The sequence below is a fragment of the Nothobranchius furzeri genome, chromosome 10, assembly GCF_043380555.1.
Source record: "Nothobranchius furzeri strain GRZ-AD chromosome 10, NfurGRZ-RIMD1, whole genome shotgun sequence".
Classification (NCBI taxonomy): domain Eukaryota; kingdom Metazoa; phylum Chordata; class Actinopteri; order Cyprinodontiformes; family Nothobranchiidae; genus Nothobranchius; species Nothobranchius furzeri.
Window position 1 is genome coordinate 51,273,353 of NC_091750.1, and position 24,978 is coordinate 51,298,330.

The 24,978-nt window shown below is 41.6% G+C and overlaps 1 protein-coding gene across 1 annotated transcript; it reads left to right on the top strand.

Annotated features, from left to right (window-relative positions):
* The first annotated feature begins 965 nt into the window (after window positions 1–965).
* pcdh2ac (protocadherin 2 alpha c) lies at window positions 966–23,060 on the top strand. The gene is made up of 4 exons (XM_015961127.3): window positions 966–3,651; window positions 8,756–8,814; window positions 14,845–14,930; window positions 22,541–23,060. Exons 1-4 carry the CDS (start codon window positions 1,111–1,113, stop codon window positions 22,852–22,854), a joined length of 3,000 nt encoding a protein of 999 aa, XP_015816613.1. The 5' UTR covers window positions 966–1,110; the 3' UTR covers window positions 22,855–23,060.
* The last annotated feature ends 1,918 nt before the right edge of the window (window positions 23,061–24,978 follow it).

Below are 24,978 nucleotides of genomic sequence, written 5' to 3' on the forward strand. Positions count from 1 at the left end.
GAATAGCTACCGGCAAAATAACCATCCTGATGCAAGACAAAGAACACGGAATCAGACGCTCGTCGTCTCCCAACATGTGTCTGCAGCCCCACTCTCTTTTCCCACCCTCTCTCTCTCTCCTTTCCTTCTGTTATTTTCCACTGGGGGCGAGGGGGCACCTCCTCATCAGCAAAACATCTCAAATAAATGTTGTTTCTCCACACCGGTAATCCTCATCATCAATTTCCCAATCACGTGCTTCAGCGCATCTTAATAATGATGAATAACTGGTGCACAAGAGCGCGCAATACTATTATTATTATTATTATTATTATTATTATTATTATTATTATTATTATTATTATTGGTGTTATTGATGTTGTTTCCTCTTGTTCTTTCAAATCGCCATGGAGGAAAGAGAGGAGATAAATGGGCGTGGAGGGGAGCTGCGCCACAGAGGAGAGAGATGAAGTCTGAGCGCGCGTGCCTGGGTGGGATGCGTTCATTACAACATCAAGTCAGACACATTCAGTCACACGACTTCCGCTTGGGAGCTCACAGCAGGCTTCTTAATGCTGAACGATAACACAGTGCTTCTATAAATATGTAAATAAGCTCCCGAGTTATGAATTATTCTCTCTAGACGTTGTTATTTACGTAGAAAAATATTTATAAAACTGGTTTTGTATGAATAAATATGAAATGTTATGTTAAATAGCATTGGGTAATAAAATTAAACTTAAAACCGCATATGTAAGCCACAAAATCGCCCCCAAAATAAATTACCTTTATTATGAGACAACGGCATTGTATTTTATTTTGAAACAACCCCCTTCTTTTCTGGTTCTTTGAGTGTGTTTTTCTCTGCCTTGACGTTCTCACAGCTCCAGCGGCTGGGAAACACACCCGTCAGAGACGCGCATGAGGGAGAGAAAAAAAGTGCATCACAGACAAAGGAAATATGGGTGCGCTGGTGAGGACTGACTCGTGCCGGGCAACGCAATGGATCTGCTGTTTCACTCACCGGGAGACCAAGTAGCGCACCTTGATGAGGTGCTGGGATGCAAGATACTGCAGGCTAAAAAGGCGGAAGGCTGCGTTTAATCCGTCTGCGGATCCTGTGAGCTTGCGATGGCTGTGACGGGGATATGCAACTGGACAGGGAGTAATGTGCCTTTTTATTTCGTGCTGTTTTCCTTATTTTGTGGCCTTGCGTTTGGACAGTTGCGATACTCTATTACAGAAGAACTAGAAAACGGCGCACTGGTTGGTGAATTAGCGCACGACCTGGGGCTGGATATTCGAAAGCTGGCCAGCCGAAGAATCAAGGTAACCTCCAACAGCGGAAAACGCTATGTGATTGTCAACCCCAAAAACGGGAAATTACTTGTCAATGACAGGATCGACAGAGAGGCGCTGTGTGATCTCTCCAGCACTTGCCTTATTAACCTGGAGGTGCTGGTTGAAAACCCCACAGAGGAGCACCAAGTCGTGGTGGAGATTGTGGATGCCAATGACAATGCGCCGCAGTTCCCCAGAGATGAGTATCAACTGGAAATCACAGAATCCGCTCTGCCGGGGTCTCGTTATTCCATAGAAAACGCCCAAGACCCAGACATTGGCTCTAACTCAGTCCGCATGTATCAGCTTAGCACAAATGAGAATTTTGCGCTGGTTTCAAACAAACCCTCTCTAAATACAAAGCACATTGAGCTGGTGCTCAAAAAGCCCCTAGATCGTGAGCAGACGCCTTACCACCAGTTAATTCTAAGTGCTGTGGATGGTGGGATACCAGAGAAAACAGGTTCGGCTAAAATTAACATCAGGGTGCTGGACTCAAATGACAATGTTCCCTTGTTTGACAGTTCAGTGTACAAGGTGAAACTGTTGGAAAACTCGCCCAAAGACACCCTGGTGGTCAAACTGAATGCAACAGACCTGGATGAGGGCACAAATGGAGATATTTATTATTCTTTCAGTAGCTACACCCCTGAAAGAGTCCGGCAGATGTTCAGTATGGAAACTAATACAGGGGAAATAAGAGTGAGAAGCAATGTTGACTATGAAGAGACACACTCTTATGAGATGTACATCCAAGCTATGGATAAGGGACCCGGGGCCGTGGCTGCACACTGTAAAGTGGTGGTGGATGTTGTTGATGTAAATGACAATGTCCCCCAGATAGTGCTGTCATCGCTGTCGAGCCCGGTGAGGGAGGACGCCCGTGCAGACACAGTTGTGGCACTAATTAGTGTTACTGATCAAGACTCCGGCGCGAACAAACAGGTGAGCTTAGAGATTCCAGCAGGCCTTCCATTCAAGATCAAATCATTTAGAAACTACTACACTCTGGTTACCTCAGCCTTCCTGGACCGTGAGACCACCGATGCCTACAATGTCACTCTGAGTGCCACAGATGGGGGAAATCCTCCCTTATCGTCCCAGAAGACCATACAGGTGGATGTGGCTGATGTTAATGACAACCCACCACGCTTTGAACAGACTTCATATACAGTCTATGTGACTGAGAACAATGCCCCCGGGGCCTCTTTGTGTACTGTGAAAGCTCAAGATGCAGACATAAAAGAAAATGCACGCATCACTTATACAGTGCTCAATGACAACAACCATGGCATCCCTGTAACATCGTATGTGTCTGTGAAGGCCGATACAGGTGAGGCTTATGCCCTGCGAGCCTTTGACTATGAGTCACTGAGAGAGTTTCATTTCCAGGTCAAAGCCCAGGATGGGGGCATTCCTCCACTCAGCCGAGTTGCCACTGTCTACATCTATATCATGGATCAGAATGACCATGCTCCACTGATAGTAAGTCCTCCTGGCAATGGGACACGTTCCTTGGAGACGGTACAAAAAAATGCAGACCCTGGTGCCTTGGTGACCAAAGTAGTTGCGTATGATGCAGATGCGGGCACAAACGCTTGGCTGGTCTATGAACTGGAGACTGCCACGGACATGGACTTGTTCAAAGTTCACCAGCACACTGGGGAGATCAAGACCACTCGCAGAATCCTGGAGGACAACTCCACTTCATTCGCTCTAACTGTTGTTGTGAAGGATCATGGCCAGCCACCTCTGTCCTCCACTGCCACCATCAATGTGGCCGTCATAGAGGTGGTGCCAAAAGTGGCACCTGATACCAAGAAGGTCACAAGACCTCACAGCACACTGTTTTTCTCCAACGTCACCCTGTATTTGATTGTGGCTTTGAGTGCCACAACGTTTGTTTTCCTGGTCACTGTGGTTGTGCTGGCCATCGTCCGTTGCCATGCCTACTGCTCTCAGCCTGGTTCTTGCTCTCCTTGCTGCGGGTCACAGAAACCCCCTCCAGATGGTGGGAGCAGCAGTGTAAGTGCTGGTGGGGGAGGTGGCGGAGGAGCCCCGGGACAGCCTAATAGCAATGTAGTGCTTCGACGAGATCTTAAAGTGGAACCTCACTACATCGAGGTGCGAGGAAATGGATCCCTAACGAAGACGTACTGCTACAAGACCTGCCTGACTGCCACGTCTGGCAGTGACACGTTCATGTTCTACAACACAGGCCGGCCCATCAGTGGCACCTGGGGTAGCGGTGCTGACCGCTTCTTCACCAGTGGAAGTGGATTTGTACGCAGACTGAGTATGCCTGATGCCTCCCTACAAATCTGCCCAGAGGTGTGTTTTTCTCTTTTATGATTTCCTTTGTCAGCAAAACTGAGGGGGGAGGTTTAATTATCAGTTTTTGTATATCAATACTTTGTTGTGCAGCTTCAAACAATATTCCACACTTATATTACACTTCACATAAATACTGTATACATGCACGTAGTTTGACTTTAGAGGTGTGTGTGTGTGGTGGTGGTGGTGGTGGTGGTGGGGGGGGGGGGGGGGTACAGTAAGCATACAAAAAATACGTATAAAACTACAGTCTAGAAGCTCTTTTATGCAATGTCCGGAATGCAGAACTGTCAAGTACACAAGTGGCAAGAAAGGCCAATCACACGTTGGCAACTATCACCAGAGCCAATAGATGGACTTATAGACAGTTCTAATGGGAAACAGGCTTCAACACAAGCAGTTGTTTTCTGCTTGGTCCTAGTGCTCAACCAATGTCTATTTAATATAATGTAATATTGTTTGTGGACGGTAAAAAGTGCAGGGGACAAAAATTGACTTTAGAAAAAGTGTGTGTGTGCGTGTGTGTGTGTGTGTGTGTGTGTGTGTGTGTGTGTGTGTGTGTGTGTGTGTGTGTGTGTGTGTGTGTGTGTGTGTGAACTACAACCATGACTGTACACACACTGTCAGTACACCATTTCAATATGAAGAAGGCAGTGACCTTTTTGTGCTTTTAAAAATTAGTATAGTTTATGTACACATGTTCCCTTGTTTCAAAACTACTTTGAGGGGAAAATTCCATTTTTTTTAATTCCAAAAAACTTAATCTTGTAAGAGAAGGGGATATAATTTGTCCCAGATATTCTCCATTGGTCAGGAATGACAACTCAGCACAACACCAGTTCACAGTGACCAGGGGACCAAATTGTGCCAACACATTCCCAGTTTTTGTATGTGTGAGACAGAACTTTCTGGTTATGAAAGCCTGACATGAACTCTGTTATGAATATGCACCAGTTCATGTACTTTTTGGGATTTGGCTGAGTTATTACACCTGACTGCAGGATAACTTCTGGTAAAGAGCTTAATCTCTTTTCATTTAACAATTTTTTAGGCTAAACAAATGGCTTTTACCACGTGAAATGGTTTTGAAACCAAACCAATGTACCTAGTTCTAAAAGGCACACAAAGGCCTTCTTAGTAAGAAGTACTTTCTCGTGTTGAGTGAAATCTTTTCAGTGTTCATTCTCTTAGTTCACTTGTTCTGTGCAGTCACCCTGTGGAGCTCAGCATTCGTACTGAATTAGTGTCAGACCGTGTGCTTTTCAAGAGACCTGTGTTTTATCTGATGATTCTTACATCCGTGCTTCGGTTTGAGGTTGTCATCACTTCTGCACTACAAATATGAAGATGAAATGTTTTGTCTCTACTAGTGGGATAAACTAGTTTCTGAGCAGGAATCTGTTAGTGAGGGAGTGAAATGGAGAAATTCCATAGAAGTAAAATGAGGCACTAATTGTATTCAGAGTAGTGCAGTGACTCCCAAGAATGAAACAGGTTTGTTGTCAAACTACTGGTTAATAGTCAATTTAAAAATAACATTATTTTTACTTATTTCATACAGCAATGAATGTTTCTCATGGGTTTTTTTTAAATATTTTTGTCTTGCAAATTCAGGTTAGACTTTTGTCAAATTTAAAGTAAGGATCCTTTCTATCATTTAACTGAAACAGTTGCATAAAGTCAGCCTCAAAGCTACAGGAAGGACGATACAGCTGTCCTATCTGCATGCATACAAATGATCCTATCAGGATTATTTTGTTGTTTAAATTAGATTAACCTCCAGCCTCTGTTCCTCAGCACTGCTCATTAGATTTACTGGAGGAGGATGGTTGCACCATTAGAAAATACTTCCCATCTGAATTCAGCTGAAGAACATACGGGTAGTTGGTGTGTATGCGGGTCACATACTGGTGCTTCTGCAGATGTTTAGATTTTCTTAATGGTTTAATGTTTCTTTCATATTTTCTATGTTCACTTCTGAAAGCCTTGTGATTCTATCAGATTCTAACAGTGTCTCGACTGCAGTGTTTTTCTGCTGTGCACCTTACTGAGAAAAAAAATATTAGCAGAAGATGATAAATATTTATGGTGGTTCATAAAAGATAAGATAAGCCCAAAATATTTATGTTAAATGGTAAATGGCCTGTATTTGATATACTGTAGCACCTACTAGAGTCCTGGAACCCCCCAAGGCGCTTTACAACACAGTCATTCACCCATTCACACACTGGTGTAGCCACAGCTGCCCTGGGGTGCACTGACAGAGGTGAGGCTGCCAAGCACTGGCACCACCGGTCCCTCCGACCACCACCAGCAGACAAGGTGGGTTAAGTGTCTTGCCCAAGGACACAATGACAGCGACAGACTGAGCAGGGCTCGAACCTGCAACCTTCCGATTACAGGGCAAGCACTTAACTCTTGTGCCACCACCCCATTTAGTGGTTCCACAGTATGGGTGCTGATTTAAGAAGAATAAGATTTTATTTGGCCAAATTTAGCTTAGATAGTGTGAAATTTTAACACCATTTTGCACAATATTTATTCAGAAAAATTAAAATAGCTAAATGTTTAAACATAAATGTAATTAATTATGTTAAAATAAATATTTAGTATTTATTTGTACATTAGTATTTAGTAATAAAAGTTTAGTATTTAGTATATATTTTTATAATCACTATAAACTCAAACCTTAGATACATAAATGGTAAATGCCCTGTATTTGATATTGTTCCTTCTAGAGTTCTGGAACCCCCAAGGTGCTTTACAACACAATCAGTCATTCACCCATTCACACACACATTCACACCCTGGTGGTGATAAGCTACATTGTAGCCACAGCTGCCCTGGGGCACAACGTACACAGGCGCCACTGGTCCCTCCAGTTCAATGTCTTGCCCAAAAACACTTGCTTAGTGAACTAGACCAAATTCTTGCTTTGCAAAGTTTGGTCTAGGAACGCTCCACTGGAACCTCTGCAGCCCCTAACAGCATTCTGGCAGACCAATCACAGCTCTCTAGAGGGGTTTCAAACAAATAAAGAGCTGTGATTGGTCCATAATGGTGGGCCAGTCATAGTGCTCTATCTGCGTAGTGAACAAATCACAGAGCTTTATCCACTTTGTGGGCCAATCAGGGCACTCTGTACGCCTGGTGGGTGGGATGATGCAACAGAGTGAAACAATATGGCGACAGCTCCTTTAAAACAGCTTTTACATTAATTTTGGACTGTTAGAACTTGTGCTTCATTAGAATCAGGAGCACATAGATGTATTTAAGTGTTTTTTTAATAGAAAAAAAATAGGTGTTTTCTCCTTCTTCAACTGTGGAGCACCTCATTTACCGATATCTGTTGCGGTGAGAATGTCACATTCATTGTCCAGTAGCATGCGGAGATCATTTGAAAGACAACGGTAGAACCCGCCCCACAACCGAGAGTCGTCAATGGAGCGTTGCCAGACTAAATAATACATTTATTTAGTCTGGCTTGCCAGGCTACAAAAACACGATAACTGTGACAGAATGAGCGGGACTCAAACCTGCAACCTTCTGATTACGGGCAAACACTTAACTCCTGTGCCACCATTGCAGTTACATGTAAATGTTAAAGTTTAACTAAATTGTGCTAGTTTTAAACATAACTTAATATTTAGTTTAATATTTAGTATAAAGTAGGCCTCTTTATTCAGCAACATGCAGTTTCATTCAGAGTAGCCTCAAAGTTAAAGTAAGGTGAGGAGATCCTCAATATAACATCTGAGTTGCTTTAATGCAAATATTGTGCAAGTTAATTTAGTCATGAGTAGCTAGTGTTATTGTCCTGGTTTTCCTCAAACATCGATGAATTAACCACAGTTTAAATGACTCGACATGCTATCAGAATAACCTAAGATGTTATGGGATCACTTTGAAGCCTCGCATTTATTTTGGTTGTCTACTACTTCTAGTTCACAGTGGTCTGAATTAGCATATTAGCTCAGCCTTTAATTGGAAATTGACATATTCATATTTAGGTTTTAATATTTACTCTTAACTTTACACATTTAGAATTCATTTAAAATCTGAGGTCAACTGTGAGTGTAAATAGTTAAATTTTACATTTTACTCTTAATATTTAGAATGGATTCTATTTATTTAGGTTTGCAAACTTTGCATTATTTAAATGAGTTATTGGTTCATATTTTGTGTTACAAATTCAAAGTTAACATTGATATTTAGTTTTGATTCTAATTATTCCTATTAACAGCATTGTCAAAAGATACACGTGATCAAATGCATTTGTTAAATGTGCCTCTATTCCTTTACAACCAGTGGCCAATCCTGAAACAGGTTAATAATCATTGCCTACGATGACAAATATTCTGCTAGTTGAGTCTTAAAAGCCTGAAAGATAAAAACACTTAAAAAAAGACTGTCTTAAATGGCGTGTTTCCCTTTGTCTAATAATACACATGAACATTATCACGTTTGTATTTAACACATGTATGGCTGATGAAGGTTAGAGAGAGGATGTGGGTGCTGTGGTGATGATGGCCATTCTTGCTTGATTTTATGAAACGTCTGCTGGGAACTTCAAGCAATCAGACCAGTTTCATCAGGAGCAGCCAGATTTACTCCACTTACATGTGTGCACACACACACACACACACATACATGTGCACGCATGCACACACACACACACACACACACACACACATCAAAATGATCAAACATGGCAGCACTCAAGGAATGGGCCATAATTCCTCCACCTCGCTTATTTTACCGCACTGATGGGGAGATAGTAGAAAAGCTGCCAGTTTGGCTCTCAGTGACTTCCAGTGTTATTTTATTTTATTTTTGTGTGTGTGGCTATGATTATATACATGTTTGTGTTTAAAATGTGAGCCACAGCTGCAGTGTTCTTATCACATCCTGAACTCGGATGTGCATCATGAATAATTGATGAGACCACGGCCCAGCCCGGCTCTGCACTGCATGAGATCAAATTAAACTCACTCTCTTCCCACTTCTGTCCCCCCTCCTCCTTGTGTCTCTTCATCTTTCTCTTATCCCTCCTTTTTTTTACCCCTCTCTTCTCTTCTCTCTCTTCCTCATGCTCTCTCAGCCAAAAGCCCCAAATGCTGACTGGCGATATTCTGCGTCTTTGAGGGCAGGGGTGCAAGGGTAAGCATTTTCCATCTTTAACATTTTTGCAAGAATGTCCTTCTTAATGAATGAATAAAAAAATAAAGATGTACTTCTTTATCCTGCTTATAGCATCCATAACAGGGATTCAGTAATACACAGTTTAATGCAAATATGTTCTCTGGTTAACATGATTGCACAAAATATCCCACTGACTCAAAACAATGGGTTTTAAATGTGATAGACAGACAGACAGACAGACATACAGATAGATAGATAGATAGATAGATAGATAGATAGATAGATAGATAGATAGATAGATAGATAGATAGATAGATAGATAGATAGATAGATAGATAGATAGATAGATAGATAGATGGATGGATGGATGGATAGATAGATAGATAGATAGATAGATAGATAGATAGATAGATAGATAGATAGATAGATAGATAGATAGATAGATAGATAGATAGATAGATAGATAGATAGATAGATAGATAGATAGATAGATGGATGGATAGATGATAGATAGATAGATAGATAGATAGATAGATGATAGATAGATAGATAGATAGATAGATAGATAGATAGATAGATAGATAGATAGATAGATAGATAGATAGATAGATAGATAGATAGATAGATGGATGGATAGATGATAGATAGATAGATAGATAGATAGATAGATAGATAGATAGATAGATAGATAGATGGACAATCTTTCTAAAGTTGCAGACAAACATCTTAAGAATGTTTTATAAACATGATCTGTAGATGAGTGTAGTCATACCGATCCAATCAGATATGTAGGATGGGATTAGAGCATCTTGAGGTTATCAGAATGTATCAGCTGCACAAAAACATATTTCATGTGTTCTCTACACCAGTGACCATGTAAATAACCAGCATACATGGTCGGTAGCTGGTTAAAATGAACATAATCCATAACTCCCATATGCATCAATAGAAACAAAATCAACATCCTTATTCAGTCTTGACACTGGGCTCAAAATTACAAAACAACACCGTAGGTTTTAAAAGGTGCTTGTGACTCCATAACTATATACAGATGCTGCTAATTGATTTTTTTGCCAACATGGATGATAGCAGCTATTTTCTGGCTTCATGCGTTGGCCTGGATCCCTTAGCTGAAAGGAATAGGAATAGTAATACAAAATGTCTCGAAAACTTGTGGCAGTAAACAAACCATGTCAAATGCTGTGCTCATCTTCATGGGTCAGGCCACCAGAATACTCTGGGTAACTAAATGCTGCTGGCACTGTGATAATAATCATTTGATTTAGTGGGATTTGCATTCAAGAATCTACATATGTAGATTCATCATGGGAAAAAATTCATATTTAAGAATTTATGATCTACAATTTGTTCCATTAAAGGTGTGGAGCACTGAAAAAAGTTTTTAATCTTATTTCTTCTTACAATCATTCAATCTGAGTTTTGTGCAGGCTAAACTTGAAAGTAGTCTCTTACACATATCTCCTGCATTAGCTTCTGTTAGAAATAGACTGTGAAACCTGGCCCCAGTATGGCTACCTGTGTTCAAAGTTCAAACTTTATAAGAAATAAATATAATATCATTTTAAGGACTGAAGTCTGGAGTGCAAGCAAAACCCAAACCCACCAGATGGCACCCCACGGCCTTTTGTTGGAATTATTTCATTTTGTATGGTAAAAGGCCGCGACACTAGGATTTAAAAAGTCTGACAAGTCTACATCATACTGTCACTTAACATTAATGGGCTCAGCCATTTTGACTCATGATGGGGAAAGCTGTTGCTGGTTTAGCATCCAGGAAACAGAAGAGAACACTAGTAGAAGCTAACTGTTAGCCTTAGCAACTTCACCACATGGTAGAACTCCTTCAGGCTATTGTTATTTGTGGAGATAAAACATCCACGATGCAAGTTGGTGGTAGATTCACGTTGCTGTCATCTAATTTGAGGTTAGATGTCCAAATATCAGAAAACAAGACTCCAAAACCTGTCCTCTGAAGCTCAGCTGTAATGTGGCTCACTTCTCGACCCCCATCCCCCCCCCCAGTATTGATTAAATGAGTGTATCACATCTTTAAACGATTACATGAACTGACAACGGATATTTTGTAAGCTCTTTTAATATAATTCTGTATCTTGTGTCAACCAATTTTACAGACTAACAGTAACAGTACAACAAAACGTGTATCTGCACCTGGAAACAGACACGAGGGTATTTGTCAGTGGCTGCAGCATCCCTCTAGTTTTCTGCAGTGTACTACTATATAGGTCATCAACATTCAGAGTGTAGCTTCCTCTCTTTCTGTCTTTAAGCATGAAGCATGAAGGACAAACGAGCTGCCGACGACCTTTCTCAGATTATGAGATACACATGTGTTGCTTTGTGTATTAACTCCACGTGTGAGCATCTCTCCGGGGGCAGCTTGAACTTGTGTGAAGTGTTTGCTACTGATGACCTGATAAGGCTCTTCCACTCAGCTAAATCAAATTATAAAAAGATCCAAAGTCATGCTAGTAGCAAAACAACACTAAGCCAAGCTGGAAAAAGCTTGGAAAAGTTGATTTTCCTCAGTTCTTTAAAACAAATTTAGTTAGGAGTTGAAACACATTATAATCATAGACAGATTGTAGAATACTTGAGTATTCCCACATTGTTTCACTTTCTTGTTCAAAGTAGCATTGTCATCAAAAGCAACAGTGTATATTTTACTTTAATGATTAGGTCATGCAAAACCTCCTTATTAACATGAAATTAAGTGCATTTCTTATTTCATACAAAGACAGCTGGAAAATGAGGAACTAATGAGTTTTCCCCCCACATGACCACGCTTTGTACCAGATTTTCATAATGTCATGCTAGCAATGCCTAATGTTCAGTCACGCAGCCATTTGCTCCGTCCAAGTTGGATTTAATTGGATATTAATGCTAATTTCTACAGTGAGCAGGAGATCATGATGTGCACTCTGTCAACAAGTCATGGCAACATGACATGGATTAACAATAATCATTGCTGCAATTTGCCACTGCCATCTTTAAAGTGGCAGGGCCTGTAATGCACGCGGACACAGAGAGACCTCCCATTAACTCTTAACCTGGACGTAGGAGTGATCACACATGTTGCTCTGTGCTCAGTAGTTGCTTAGGTTTTTAGATTGACACAAATATTGTTTCTAACATAGTTTGTGGTCACAATGTTATGGGCTCGACACACGGGAGGCGACATCGCCTCTCCTCCATTCATTTTCAATGAGACATGCGCGACAAAGTGATAATCGCGGGTCTCCCTCCCAGTAAGCAAAAAGCGAAAAACGTGCGTGTGAAATTTTGCGCCCGTGCACGTGTCGTGCACATGTGACCCAGCGACACAATCTCAGAAAGTTGAAATATTTTCAATTTTTCATCGCTGTCACTCGGACGAGGACCAATCAATGGAGGTTTCATTCACTGACCAATGAGCGTACAGGATGCTCCGTACATCTCCGAGCAAACATGACAGAGAAGTTGATTATTATTATGTTTTATGTAGTAAAATCAGAAGTAAGATTTCACGAAACTCCAGCAGCACCTTGTGAAACATCATATCTACCACTTTTTGTTACTCTGAACCACTTAAATAACCTTAATTCCCTCCAACTTGACACAGCCAAACAAAACAACGGAAGTTTTGATTTTGCCATGGAACAGAACGCCTAGACGGCTTTGCCGCTGGCCGCTGCCACGGGTCGCCTCCCATATGTCAGGTAATAAAAGCGGCAGCGATGATTTACGGTGATCGCGGTCGTTTGTCGCCACGCGTGTGTCGAGCCCCTTATGATGGCAGTTTGCATAAAGTCCAGATTAATCATTAATTGCAAAATCTCTCTTGGCCATGAAAATAAAGATAATCCCTAAAAATCCCAATTTCTGCAGCATTTGTGAAACGGTCTTCTAAGTGCACAAGAAAGTTTAGAAGTACATAGGTTGTCACCTAAATTTTATCCAGCTAAAGGACTGGGGCACCATTTTAGCAAAGCTTGCGAAAGAATGACAGCAGACAGCAAAATGGTGAAAGATTTTGGAGAATGGTCTGCTAGTAAGAAGGGGTATTCAATTCTGGGCCTTGAGGGCTGGTATCCAGCACGTTTTAGTTTTAACCCTCTGGAGGCAGGCGTTGCAGATTTGCAACAGTTAAAACCTACCTACCTGGTTACTCCACATACCTATTTCATGAGCATGTTTTAACTCTGAAGTACCGCTGAAGGACTTAGTTCTTCATCCTTTTATCCAAACTTATTTTGATCCAACACATTCTCACACCCTAAGCGTCGGAAACAAACGCTTGGTCAGCCACCCTCCACGTCAGACCCCAGACGCCAAAAGTGCCCTTTTTCGTTACTTATGTGCGAAAAGGGTTTTCCCCTTTTGTAACTGCAGATCCCAATGCAGCGTAAAACCGACGTGATTAGATATCCGCTGATGCGGCACCGAACCAGCTCGTTTAACCGCACCTAAACCTTAACGTTTCGCTATTTATAACCTTCCCCTCTCCCTCATCCTAACCTTAACCCTCTTGCTACCTAAAACGTTGCTCTCACTGCGATCAAGCGTTTGCTTCCCCTGCATTCTGACTCTGACAGTCAGAATCTGACTGTGAATTTTCGTATTTGCCGCCCAAGGGGAACGTTAGAACATACCATCTGGCGAGGGGGAGGTTACACATACCCTCTACTTTTAACCTCCACCTTGGTAGTTGAAACCTCCCCCTCGCGTTGGCTCGGTCCAAACTCAACCAATCACGAGGCGGCTCCCGCCGTTCACTTCGTAGAGCCGGCTTTTAGAGCGATCGACACATCACTAACGTGTTCGCTGGCAAGATTGTTAAGGTTAGGATAGAGGTGAGGGGAAGGTTAAATAAGAGGATAAGGTTAAGGTGAGGTACAATGAGCTTGTCTGGTGCCAGTGTAACGCTGCATTGGGATGCAATGGTAGCGGACATCACATCGCTTCAGTTTTACGCTGCATTGGGATCTGCAGTCAAATAAGGGAAAACCCCTTTTCGCACATAAGTAACGAAAAAGGGCACTTTTGGCGTCAGGGGTCTGACGTGGAGGGTAGCTGACCAAGCGTTTGTTTTTGACGCGCTGGGAGTGAGAACGTGTTGTTTGATCAGCAGGTGATTAACAGGCAGAGCCTGATGAGCTGCTGAATCAATTGTGTTAGACCAGAGAAACCACTAAAACGTGCTGAATATTGGCCCTTGAGGCCAGGAATTGAATAGCCCTGATATAGAGGATTTGAAGGTAAACCTTAAACATTGTACATCTTTAAAAATCCCTTTTCCAGATCAGAGTAACTTGATGTATTGGTTATCGTCGGCGATCTGTTTTATTTTCATTACAAGGATGCCTTTTTTTTTTTTGCAATTATTATTTGCACCATGTCAGGCTAGACTGTACAAAGTAAAGTATGTGTATAATACTTTCTTTTTAATATTCCCAAATAATAAAAATAGCATTAAAAAACCCTGAGGGTGAATCACAAAGGATATCCATATTTTAAAGGCAGTCACTAATCTTTATTTTTAACAGGAACCAGATAAAACACTTATTCATTTATTTAAATGTGTCTGTTTTTTGTTTTGTGTTATTGCGGCATTTCAAATCAGTCCAACTCAAAAACTAACTGAACATGTTCGAAGACAGACACCAAATGCAATACGTCCTATTTAGAAAAAGCTAAGCATCTACTGAGATGTCTTTTTTAAACCTTATTAAACAATCCAAAGCCTTTTGCCACTTTATATTGAAGAGTTTTGTGAAAATGCAAAGAAGGTGACATGGACAGAAAATCCACTTAGACAAAATCAATTAAATGATCCCACAGAGGCCATAAACCACTGCAGTCCAAGCCTGAGGCATTGGCTATGAAAAAATAAAATGACTTACAATAAATCTTTTTTCTATATATTGGATTACATTGTAGTTTGGGATGTTAGAATTATAAAACTTAAAAAATATCTAAATTTTAACATGTTCTCATTTGGATATGTGATGTGTGTGGTCTGTCTTCCAGTGCTGTCCACATGGAGGAGTCCTCGGTGGTGCAGGGAGCCCAGGGCATGCTGGTCCAGAACTGGCCTACTGTATCCAGTGCTGCAGGTGAGTAGGACTGCAGCAGTGTGAATTATGACCGTCATAATGTGAGTCAGCACTTTTTGCTGTGATTGGACCAAGAAAGTGTACAGAACAAACAAGTAATATCTGAGTATTGCTCTCTGGTTAACGCAGACACAACCATGAACACAATAGTGCCTCTGTTGTTGCAGAGAGTGGATTTTTGAGGAAATGTGACAAAATGAAACTTTGTTCCTTGAATTTTGACTCATTTTAAAAATTGAAACATCTGACTTAAATTTCCCAAGTGTCATTCAAACGTGTTACCCCTTTTATAATAAAGATTATAAATAATGTATCATTTTAAATAGTTATGTAGGCATCTGTTTGGTTCGTATTTGTTGCATTTCAAATGCTAAACATGTTTGCATCCTGACTTCCATTTTTCTTCATTTGACATTAATTCAGTCTGTCACATTCATACTCTGTTAAACCAGTCAAGCCTGAATGCAAAGATTCTGTCATGCTGTATAGGAAAGTTTTTATTAATTTAAGCATTTTTTTTTCATTCCCTGTTTTAGGAAAACTACTCTTTTTCACATTGATCTTATAAAAACCTGAGTTTTATCCAACTCTCAGGGTGTAAATGGATGAGATTTCTCCAATTTTAAAACTGTACCTTTAATATACCAGGCACCAACATACTAGCCCCACATAAGCTGTTACATCCATAAAGGTGGTTGAATTCAATTTCAAAATAATTTTAATGTAGTTAATTTAACAACTTTCAATTTGAAATGTAATATAATTAACATTTGAATATCTAAACTCTCCTAAAAATCAGTGTGGTGCTGATGCAGGGCTCAGATGAGACGCTGGAAGCCTGAGGCACCATGCAGCATCACAGATAAACAACTGTGTCCTTCCTTCGTAGCAGCCGGCAGCACGAGGCGCCGCAAACAGAAGGAGGCTGCTGTTTTCAACAAGGAATGATCTGTCCTGAGTGGGTGGCACGATTTCAAATGTGTAGCAACAAAACGTAAAGAGAGCTAACCCTAAAAGTTGACCCATGTTGCATCATTTTCACATTTGCTGGCTTCTGAGCCTCGGAGCGGATGACTAAGAACATCTCAGAGTACTACAGTTTGTTGAAAGTGACAGAAATGACTGGAAAACTTCTTGTGAATGGAAAACAGTGTTTAGAAGATTATGAGCTGTTCCTTTCTTTCAGTCAATCTTCCAGTCATTGATTTTCTGTGTGGCTGTAGGAATTATAACACACAGAGAGATTTCAAGGTGATGGGTAGTGGCACAGTCAGCAAGGGAACTGTTAGTAAATTTGTGCATTTTTTTACTTTATTTTTTAGTTCAGATGTCTGCTGTGTATCCTGAAGTTGCCCAACGTGCCGTGGTGCATCTTGATGCAGTTTTCTGAAATCCATGTTTACATAAATGATCCCTGGCACACATCAGGAAGACATTTGACTCAGGCCAGAGGGGCAGCCAAGCTATTACTAGTGAGAGCATTTAAAAAAAAAAGAAGTGGTCCTGTAACATTAAAAGCAGAAGTGGGAGTGAAAGAGCAAAAGGATGTATGCAGGAGGATAAAGAAGAAAAATGGAGGTGTGGGGGGATGGAGGGAGAGAAAGGTTAAGAGGATTGGCAGGTTTCTGCAGTGGTGTTGTTGCTAGGGAACAACGCCATGTGACTTGTTGCCTGGCAACACTGTCTAACAGAGAGACTGCTGCAGCAGCCGCACCCACCATCAGCAGGGAGTGGGCGAAGGCAGTTTCCATAGCAACCAGCCTTATCTCTGAATGGAATTTTTAGAGACAGAAGCAGGGAGCAGAGAAGGGAAGACAACTCAGCAAGAATAGGTATTAGGAGCAAATGGATGAGCTTAAGATTGGTGTGCTTATGAAAAATACATGTGACACACACTGCATTTATTTACTCTACATGACTATTGCATCAGCACGTGTGTTACAAACCCTCCAGAGGAATTCATTCAGAGATGAAAATGTATCAGTACAGAAAATAGCACAGCTTATTTTAAATGTAGGACACCGGGTTACATGAAATCAGGCTTTCAGCACTCATCAGGTGTCATGGCAACGTGCTCACAAGGAGCTATGCTGACCTGCCTATTAGCAAGCTCCACAGAAATGTGTTTCAGATCGCTGTAAGTAACTGAGGAAACTGACCTACCTGATAAAAAGCTGCACAAGTGCCTTCATAATTGTACCAATCAGTGACATGACCTGCTAATTACGAATTATGCAAACACACAACCACACACACACATGCACGCGCACCCAGACAGGCCAATTACTGATTAATATCAGTGTCTTAATTAACGATATCTGGAATCGGGGATTTGCCACAGCAGTACAGGAAGCCCTGGGATGTCCCAAGACACATTAATTTGATAAGAGATGCAGCCCAGTGCAAGTGTCTTGAACCACTCCCTTTATTTCTTTATAGATTTACTTAGAGTTGTTTAAAGTGTTCGTTTTCAGGTCAGCCCTCAGACTTGACCTTTTTCTAGAGGATTTTGTGTTTGTTTGCAAACCCAGTCCAGATGAGTCACCCAGTCCACCCTGACCTGGGAATTAATCAAAAAAGGAACCTAAATTAAGGGATTAACCAGATCTAGACAAAACAAGCAGCTTAGCTGAGCCCATTTTAAATGGCTTTTCTGGCAGGATTGTTGGGGATCAAACTGACAGAGTTTTGAACACAGAAAAAAAACACAGATTTTGATCCATCATTCTGAAAAGAAGCTAATTGGCAGCAGTTGTCTTTTTCATCATTATATTCATTTCAAAAGCACTGTCAATGCTGAAAAGCTCCCAAACACTCAGCAGAATACTATCAAAGCCCACAACACAACATTACTGTAGAGGATTGTCTTGAGAGGCAACAAATCCAATGAAAATCTTTGGTAAATGCATAAAGATGGTTGGACGACTTTGGTCTAATCAATCATTCAATCAGATTTTATTTACAAAGCGCTTTTCAAGCAAAAGTGCAACTCAAAGTGCTTTACAGAATTAAAATGACCCCAAATTCCCACAACAGTTTAAAAGCATTTACAGTCATACACACACACACACACATACAAACACTCACACAAATCAAGTCCATTTAATGCGGACCAGGGCTAGAATAAGATAGTCAACCCAGAACATCCAAGCTGAAGATTCAATGCAGAGAGCAAGAAGATTTTGAACCCTAGCCCTAAATTCCAAAAATAGAGAGTTTTGACCAAACGGTAAAAATTAAGGTGCATGCAGGGGCGTGTCCAGGGAGTTGCCTAGGGTAGCACTTGCCACCCTTAAAATCTGAATGGCCACCCCACTGAGTTTCATTTAAATAGAAGCTGTCCTGTATTTGTTTCGTGCCTTCTTAGGGTTCTACAACCCCCCACGGTGCTTCACAACACAGTCATCCACCTATTCACACACACATTCACATGCTGGTGACGATGAGCTACAATGTAGCCACAACTGCCTTGGGTCGCACTGACAAAGACAAGGCCTGCCATACAGTGGCGCCACCGATCTCTCTAGTGGGAGCTGGGATTGAACCTGCAACCTCCCCATTGATGGACAACCCGCTCTACCTCCTGAGCCTCATTTAAATTGCCTTCACATCGTCCTTAAAAGGCATGGGGTTTAACATTGTTTCAAGCCCCAGGCCCACACAACATTTCTATATTATTTTTTGGCTTTATTATTTGTAGAGTCATCATTGAATGGATGGCACACAGTAGTGTAAAGTGTTTTGGAGTCCTCTGACTCAAAGGCACATACAAGTGAGATTTTTAATTTTTTTTTTTTCATTTTGACATGAGTCATATTTAGAATCCCAGTCCCACCCCACTCCAGTTGGCGGCTTTCCAGCCACCACAAAACAGCTCAAAGTAGAAGTAAAAGAAAAAGAGAGAGGAAAATTGGTCATGACACAATGTGGAGCACACAAATTCACTGAAATGAAAAGTATAATGATTTTGACACCCCCTCAAAAATAATTTATTAATAAAAGCGTATTCATAGGTGTCACCCATGCATAAACAAGTGCCCCACCAGGGCCACCCTATTTTGAAAGGCCTGAACACTCCACTGGGTGCACGGGGATAGGTAAAACATCTGTTTTCACGTTGCATCGGATCAGCATTAAACTCTTTCAACAAGAACAGAGTCCATCCAGAAGAAAGTTTTGAAAGAGCACGATAATCGATTTGAGCTCTTAAAATGTCTTGCTACAAACTTGCTACGATGTAACGATTAAAAATGGTTCATGGTAACCAACTGGTAGCTGTGAGGTCTCCAAATTGTGTGGTTTGTTTTCTTCTCTTTGGTTTGCTTCGGATGTAAATGTCCACTCTACTTTTTGTTTTTCTGATCTAAAAAATGCAACTTAAAATTATTAGCTCTGTGTTATTCACCCTATTTTATGCATTTTCACTGACTCATGCACATTTTGGTTATGGTTGTCTTGTTTTGCAGAAGAAGCCATCTATCCTAGCTCACCACTGATTTGATGGGGCTTCGCTGCATCAGTGTTTCAGTCGGTTTAATTCCCAGATTAAATACAGACAGACAGACTACAGTATAAACACAAATGTCATAATCCTCAGAAACAGACGTTATAGACTTACAGCACTAAGTCTACTAATGAGGATATTAGATTAAATGCCAACACTAAATATAAAATAAGCTCAATTTCAGTGGTCAATTTGTGTTTATTAGGGAACAAAACATTAATGAAAAAGACAAAAAGTATAAGTAAAAAGTGAGAATGCTCAAAATGTTTGAGAACATATGAACAGTTCAATAGTATATAAATGCTCATTTTAACTGCTTTCTTGATTTCAATTTCCTTCTGGATGATCCTGTAGGAAGACTTTAATGAGACGGCATGTGTATGAGCATAGCAATTTTTTAAATAGTGTTTGTCCCAACAGAGTGGTTGTTGAAACCATTTGAGCACTCGAGCAATCTCATAAATAGCATCCAAACATTTTTTTTAATAAAATTCAGGAAGAGATGAATCTTTTTGCAACAGCTCGCATTTGATCTAAATAAAATCCAGACTGAAAGTAGGTCAGTGTAGAGAGAACTGGTGTGGGCCTGAGAGCACCGTGTCTGCAAAACCCGCCCACCCCCATCCTCCTCTCTGCCTCACTCTCCTCTCATCCTCCCTTCCCTCTCTCTCCATCTCATTTAACACCCACTTTCCTTTTCATTGTAAGCCATGTGACCTTTTAACCTTAAGTTATATTTCACCTTTTCTTTTCAATAACTGTCACAATAACATAAAATTCGTTTTCCATTTCTTTGCCCTGTTCTTTTTTCCGGTCTGCCATCTGGGTTCCTTTCTCTTTCACACCCAAGCTTTTGCTTTACAGACTGAATTGCTGTCCACCTCCATGAGTGGCATTATGCTTGCTGCCATCACCCAAATACAAAAACTAATCACAATGTCAGGTTAAAAATCTCTTAAGGTTATTAACTTACCTTGCCTTCAGTGGTAGCTAAACTAAAGCTCTGAAAATGTCCACTTCTTGTCGCTACTGAGCTGCAGAAAATAAAACAGCATTAAAAAAAATCAGGAATTGTAATCTGAGAGTGCAAAGTAAGTACAAAAGTAAAAAGAGATGTTAAACTTCTACATTTGACACAAATGTGGCAATAAAGGAGGAAGTGGTGCATCCTGTGACTTTTAAGATGCTCAGATGGATGTCTGATCCTTTGCAGCTTGTGAGGATTTATCAAATCTTCTATCTGTGCTAAATTTAGAAAATCTGTTGGCATAAATAACTGACTATTTAGCAAGTTATAGATAAAAAAACGATCAATTCAAATAATTATTCAGTTGCTGAAGAAATGAGAAAAAGCAAACAATTCACCAAGATCTTTTAATTTCAAAATGCCATTACCTCCATAGCTTCAATGTGTTATCCAGATGGGAATTGTTTTGCTCATGCACCTGAAATGTCACACGATAAAAGGTAGAAGGATTGTTTTACCTTTAAGATATGTTTCACAATATCCCAATAGGTAGTGATGGTAAAAATGTGTAAGGAAAATTGTGAAATCATGACATTAGTTTAAAATTTTGAATATATATATATATATATATATATATATATATATATATATATATATATATATAAAGAAAAGGAAACATTTGATGAACTTGCCCATCTTTTTTTTTGTTTGTTTGTTTGTTTTAGTATTTGTCTCAGATTCTGTTCATAACTTTTATGGACAGGATTTCTAACCGCAGCTAAGGTGGTGGGGGGATCTGCTTTGATGGCCTGATGATCAGGTCTCTGCATTTTGCAGATGGTGTTGTCCTGTTGATGTCATCAGAACATGATCTCCAGCTTTCAATGTAGGGGTTTGTAGCTGAGTGTGAAGCGGCTGGGATGAGAATCAGCTCCTCTAAATCCTTGAATTGGAAAAAGGCAGGATGCCTTGTCCTGGTCGGGGATGAGGTCCTGCTTCAAGGGGAGGAGTTTATTTATCTCTTGGTCTTGTTCATGAATGGGGCAGGTGATCGACAGGCAGATTAGCGCTGCGTCTGCGGTGATGCAGGTGCTGTAATGGTATTTCGTGGCGAAGAGAGAGCTGAGCTAGAAGGCGGAGTTCTCAATTTAAAGGTTGATTTACGTTCCATCCCTCATTTATAGGTAGTTGGGCAGTGACAGAAATAATGATATCGAGGATACAAGCATTCAAAATGAGTTTTCTCTGCAGAATGTTGGGGCTCTATGAGACAGGGGGAGGAGCTTGTTCATCAGGGAGGGTCTTGGAGTAGATCAGCGTCTCCTCTACATCGAGAGGAACTAGTTGAGGTGGCTCATGTGTCTGGTTGGGATACCTCCTTGACACCTCCCTGGTGAGGTTTTCCAGGCGCATTCAACCAGGAGAAGTCACAAAGAAAGACCCAGGACACGCTGGAGGGACTATGTCTCTCAGCTGGCCAGGGAATGCTTTGGGATTTCCCAGGAGGAGCTGGCCCAAGTGGCTTGGAGGAGGGAATTCTGGGCCTCTCTGCTTAGGCTGCTGCCCCCGCGACCTGTCCCCAAAAAGTTGGAGACAAGCTGGGAGAACATAACAGAGCCTCCTCCATGTTTCACAGTAGGGGCAGTGTTCTTTTCTCGACATATTTCATTTACCCACCTGTGGAAATAGAGATAATATGCCTTGGTTGCTTGGAGATGTTATTTTTAGCATGCTTGTCATTGACCTCCTCTGAGCATACAGATTTAAACAAGTTCCTCTGAACAAACAATTATCAGCAAGCTCTATTGAACAGACAAGTCACTGGGAGAGGTTAAACAGCAGCACATATCTGTATGTTCTCTACCTTCACTTGTTCTTCTGGCAGCTTTCCTCTTAAAGGTGCTCATTTAGTGATTAGGAATTGAGAGCAGCTGGGAAGGTTGGATGGAGGATGAGGAGGAGCAGGGGTGGCAGCCTTAGGACATCATGCCTCTGTCCAGGGTGCTGGATAAAAGGAGCAAGATATGGTGCTGTCCTTGGTCCTGAACCCTGAGCAGCAAGGCAGTGGTTGTAACAGTTGTACTGAATGTATTGTTGCAGATTGACCATGCCCCTCATTTCTATTGTGCTTTTTTGTAGACGGAGAGGGTGGTGGAGAGCTTTCTCCTCCTGTGGGTGCTGGCGTCAACAGCAACAGCTGGCACTTCAGATATGGTGCTGGACAAAGTTACATCCCCCCTCAGCCTCTGAAACCCGGAGAGATCCCCCCTGAAGCTTTCATCATCCCTGGATCTCCAGCTATCATTTCCATTCGCCACGACCCAGGCCCCGTGGATGACAAAGGTGACTTCATCAGCTTTGGCAAGAAGGAAGAGGCCAAGAAGAAGAAAAAGAAGAAGAAGGACAAGAAGGACAAAAAGGATAAAGGAAAGGATGATGGTGATGATGAGTAGAGGAGAAGGTGTTGACCTAAAATCAGTGCTTTCCCATACTATCCTAATTTCACAGCCAGAAAAACAAATGCATTTTAGAACCAAGGGGAGCCTCCATGCTCCATATTTGCATAGACTTTGTACAGCGGCCAAATCCTCATTCGACCAGGCCTGGCTCCCACTTCAACCAAACTACAACTGCTCTTTATCTAAAGGCTGGACCAAATTTAAACAGAAAAAAAAGATCTGTTAGTGATTTGAGTCCAACCCCACCTTAAACCTCTACCCTATTTGTATAATGACAACAAAAAGCATCAACAATGGTGCACCGTTTGTATCTGACCACTTGGGTGCTGGTGTTGACATCTCCAACACCCTCTTTTTTTCTTTCTTTGCCAAGTCAATGTGAAGTGAAAGCCAAGCTGAAAACAAACCCGAGGCTGTTTGTCTTCAGTGCTACAGAGGGCTTGTAGGAATTCAGAAAATGTGCTCTTTTGTAAAAAAAAAAAGAAAAAAAGAAAAGAAAAGAAAAACTCTAAACATATACCTATAAGATAAGCACCTTTAAGAGGACGAGGTGGCTGAGAGAAGCTGGACCACACTGAAACGGAGCTCTGCTTCTGTAAAACATAGCACATCGTACAGGCGGACAACCTGCTGTGGGTTGCACCAGCTATGCGCAAGTTTGTTCCCAGGTTAGTTTATTAATAGGAATTTGCTTCATTACTGATAGTTCATTTGTAATTAGTAAGTTACTGAAAGTTCAATAGATGTTGGTAAAAAGAATCCATATTTGTCTCTATAAGGATAGGACATTTTGTTTTTGTCCATTTTCTGCAAATTATTCATTGGTAGCCCTTTTTATAAGTAACCACTGTGATTTGGGGATATTTATTGTATTTATTTCTTTATTTTTTTATTTCTTTTTTTGTAAAGAACACAGAAAAGCTAGCCTGGCAAGCCATCCTTCAACTATATGTATATAAATAGTCTTACCCCAACCTATAGACAGTGCTCAGTCATAGGGGCGGAGTCTGTGGTTATCTTTCGAACCGTCTCTGCACGCGATTGAACAGTATTAGGACCAATCACAACAACAAACAATGTGACGTATTCATTACTACGGACATCAGTCAATGAGGCAGCCATAGACCTTTGAAGAAGTATAGCTATCTGATCAGGTCTCTGAGGAAAGGCCAAGTGTAAATCGTCCAAAATTGATGCCATTCTATGGAAATGAGCGCTGTTCCTGCGCCATTGTTGTTGTTCTGCTCCATCACAGCTCTGCCGTAATGGTGCTAACCCCGCCCGACATCACTCTCCAAATATAGAGCATTGCAATTTGCCAGATCAACACTTCACAGAGCCGCTGGTGGACCTGCTGAGGCTACAATGGAGCGTGGCTACACCAACCTGCAGAGCAAAATGTGTTGCTGCTGCTAGGGTTTGTCTAGATTTGTAGGTTGTACAAAAACAATAGCTCTTGCTGGGTAGGTTCGCGGCCGAATGTGAAGCGGCTGGGATGAGGATCAGCACCTCCAAATCTGAGACCATGGTTCTCGACCGGAAAAGGGTGGCTTGCCACCTCCGGGTCGGGGGAGAGGTCCTACCTCAAGTGGAGGAGTTTAAGTATCTCGGGGTCTTGTTCACGAGTGAGGGTAGGAGGGATCGGGAGATCGACAGGCGGATTGGTTCGGCATCTGCAGTGATGCGGACGCTGAGCCGATCTGTCGTGGGGAAGAGGGAGCTGAGCCAGAAAGCCAGGCTCTCGATTTACCGGTCGATCTACGTCCCAATCCTCACCTATGGTCATGAGCTTTGGGTAATGACCGAAAGAACGAGATCGCGGATACAAGCGGCCGAAATGAGTTTCCTCCGTAGGGTGGCCGGGCTCAGCCTTAGAGATAGGGTGAGGAGCTCGGACATTCGGGAGGGACTCGGAGTAGAACCGCTGCTCCTCCGGATCGAAAGGAGCCAGTTGAGGTGGTTTGGGCATCTGGTCAGGATGCCTCCTGGACGCCTCCCTGGGGAGGTGTTTCGGGCATGTCCTGCCGGCAGAAGGCCCCCGGGTCGACCCAGGACACGTTGGAGAAGTTACATCTCCAATCTGGTCCGGGAACGCCTTGGGGTCCTGCCGGAGGAGCT

What these genes read in the sequence shown, in the direction of transcription:
- pcdh2ac (XM_015961127.3), top strand. Translation starts at nt 1,111, where the DNA reads ATGGCTGTGACGGGGATATGCAACTGGACAGGGAGTAATGTGCCTTTT. An exon ending in CCCTACAAATCTGCCCAGAG is followed by an intron (nt 3,652 to 8,755) that starts GTGTGTTTTTCT and finishes ATGCTCTCTCAG; the next exon opens with CCAAAAGCCCCAAATGCTGA. An exon ending in TTGAGGGCAGGGGTGCAAGG is followed by an intron (nt 8,815 to 14,844) that starts GTAAGCATTTTC and finishes TCTGTCTTCCAG; the next exon opens with TGCTGTCCACATGGAGGAGT.